This window comes from Amphimedon queenslandica, unplaced genomic scaffold (genome assembly GCF_000090795.2).
Source record: "Amphimedon queenslandica unplaced genomic scaffold, v1.1 AMPQUscaffold_8155_Cont19898, whole genome shotgun sequence".
NCBI lineage: Eukaryota > Metazoa > Porifera > Demospongiae > Haplosclerida > Niphatidae > Amphimedon > Amphimedon queenslandica.
Genome location: NW_003551565.1, coordinates 1 through 2,384, shown reverse-complemented (window position 1 = coordinate 2,384; position 2,384 = coordinate 1). Strand labels below are relative to the sequence as shown.

The 2,384-nt window shown below is 34.9% G+C and overlaps 2 protein-coding genes across 2 annotated transcripts; both read left to right on the top strand.

The window, feature by feature from the left end:
- Nucleotides 1-14: 14 nt before the first annotated feature.
- On the top strand, nt 15-627 carry LOC109591448 (ephrin type-A receptor 6-like). The gene is made up of 2 exons (XM_020007180.1): nt 15-99; nt 240-627. The coding sequence occupies exons 1-2, from the start codon at nt 17-19 to the stop codon at nt 439-441; spliced, it is 285 nt and encodes a 94-aa protein (XP_019862739.1). The 5' UTR covers nt 15-16; the 3' UTR covers nt 442-627.
- A 62-nt stretch (nt 628-689) lies between these two features.
- Nucleotides 690-2,375, top strand: LOC109591447 (uncharacterized; the record flags this gene model as incomplete). The annotated part of the gene is made up of 5 exons (XM_020007179.1): nt 690-835; nt 885-1,397; nt 1,443-1,949; nt 1,993-2,063; nt 2,112-2,375. Coding segments are annotated over exons 1-5 (1,401 nt in total), but the record flags the coding sequence as incomplete, so codon positions are not given.
- Between the last annotated feature and the right edge of the window lie 9 nt (nt 2,376-2,384).

Genomic DNA, 2,384 nt, shown 5'->3' with positions numbered 1-2,384 from the left:
TGTTTTTGTGTAGTATATGGAGATGATACAGACTGGGTATCGTCTGCCTCCTCCTCCTGGTTGCCCCAGAGGAATATATCAATTGATGATACACTGCTGGTATGTGTGAGTGGGTGTGTGTTAATTTGTTATGTGTGTGTGTAAGTAGAAAATAAGAATATTGAAGGATTTAATGTGATTTATTTTATTTTGTATCTTTTTTGCTTTTACACTCTTTGTTTTTCTTTTTTTATTTTCAGGAACCCTGACAGTAATCACAGGCCAACATTTAAGGATATTCTTGATACATTGGCAGAGGACCCAGAGGGTCTCCTTCATTGGAGTGATGAGAATAAAGCAGTTCATGAGTCTTCCTCTGTCCTTGGATCAGATTTAGAGGCAGGTCAAGACTTGTATCCTGAACTTCAACAAATATTTGTTAAATCTAAAATGAAAATATAAAAAGCTACCAATCTTCTTGTCTCTTTCCCATCTCTGTCATTATTCACTCTTTCTCATACCAATAATGTATAATCTGATGATTGTTGTATTTTTATGTGTATATGCTTTTTGTGGCTTTGCTTTAATGCCCATTTCATTTTAATTTTTAATGTAGATTTTTATATTATGAAATTTGCTATAAAAATAGATAGTAGATCTATTATTCAATTTATTAAAGTTGATGATGGCTGTGTGATTCTACATAGTTTATTATGTAAACAGAATCTTGTCTAAACTGTTATATTGTATTACTACTACTACGTGCTTATAATAGTTGACCAATAAGGAAGAAGCCAGGGCAGTGTAAAGATGCTATGTGGGTTGATATTGCTGTTTCTTCTCTCTCTGTCAAAAGGTATTAGATAGATTTAGTTTTCTAGTCAATGTTTGGTGCTTCTGGCTAGGCGCTGAGCAATGTACAGAAAGGTTTATGGAGCTACCACTACTGACATACAGAGCACAGAGAATAGGAACAAGCCCATCTCAAACCTTTGTGGGTAACAATAGACTTAGAGTCCTTCAAGAGTATCAGTTCAATTGTTCATTTACTAATATAACCAGTCTTATATTGGGTATTAATATAAGGGAAGCTACTGGCAGTCGTAATCTCTATCCCAGTGTCCAGGTCTTTAGACCTAATGGTAGTCTAGTGACTGGTAGTGAGAGAACTATTTATTATTCTACCTCTAATGTCAGTACTAGTGGAGTGTTTGAATATCCACTCAATCCTCCTATACCAATAATGAGTGGAGACCTGTTAGCTGTATCACAACCGCTTCGAGGAAACAGTGTTGTTAGAGTCTACTATATCAGTGGTATAACAGCAAATAGTCAAGAGTTTAACTATGACGATACAAATGTTGACTTAACTACAAATCCAATCACAAATCAGTTGATATTAGTATATCCAGTAACAGGTAAGACACACTCACTGTATCATTGAATTATTTTACTATCATTAGATGGATACTGTGTTAATAGTGCCAATTCAATCACTCCTTCAGTTATTAAACAGAAAGCACTTGAAGTACTTAGATCACAAGTTTTCTTTGGCCAACACCAGTTCATTTATCCATGGATTGTATTCTCATGTAATGGATCAGTTACTAAATGGATTTTTGGGGCTAACAATAATGGAAGCACTGCTATTCAATCTGAGCTCCAAATATGGCGTCAACTGAGTCCCAATAATTACAATAAAACAGGATCTAGTTTAGTTAATGCTAATACAATGATTGGTACTAATCTCTATGAGTTTATTCCTCAGACTCCACTGCAGTTCCAGGAAGGAGACATATTTGGTGTTTATAGTGATAGAACTGATGGAGAGAGATTAGTTCTATATGAACAGAGATTCAATGGACCAACTAATCTTCGAGTTGATCCTGGTCAAAACTCTCCTCCATCAACAATATCTCAATCACTTGCAGTAGCCAACAATGACTTTCCATTAGTCACTGTGAAGATAAGTAAGCCTTTAAAATTTTTATTTAAAATTATTTGTATTATAAGGTGTTAGCACTGAGTCTGTCCCTGATGCTACCTCATCTGTGGAGAATAGTCCAGTAATTTCTATTACTTCAGTAAGTTATGAGTTAGCTATTTTCTTCACAGTCTTTATTTACTTTCAGTTTCCAAGTATTATGAGTTCTCCACCTTCTACTGAATCCTTTCATTCGACATCTTTCTACTTACAAGTCTCTCGATCAACGAGACATGTTGCCATTTTGTCATCTCAAGTAATAGTGAATTCATCAGAAAACCTAACACCTACAAACACTCAAACTAATAATGCCATTACTAGTACCACTAGTACTATTATTGCCATTTTGTCATCTCAAGTAATAGCGAATTCATCAGAAAACCCAAGACCTACAAACACTCAAACTAATAATGCCATTACT

Coding starts and splice junctions, on each gene's coding strand:
- LOC109591448 (XM_020007180.1), top strand. CDS start 17: ATGGAGATGATACAGACTGGGTATCGTCTGCCTCCTCCTCCTGGTTGC. Junction 100..239: donor CAATTGATGATACACTGCTG/GTATGTGTGAGT, acceptor TTTTATTTTCAG/GAACCCTGACAGTAATCACA.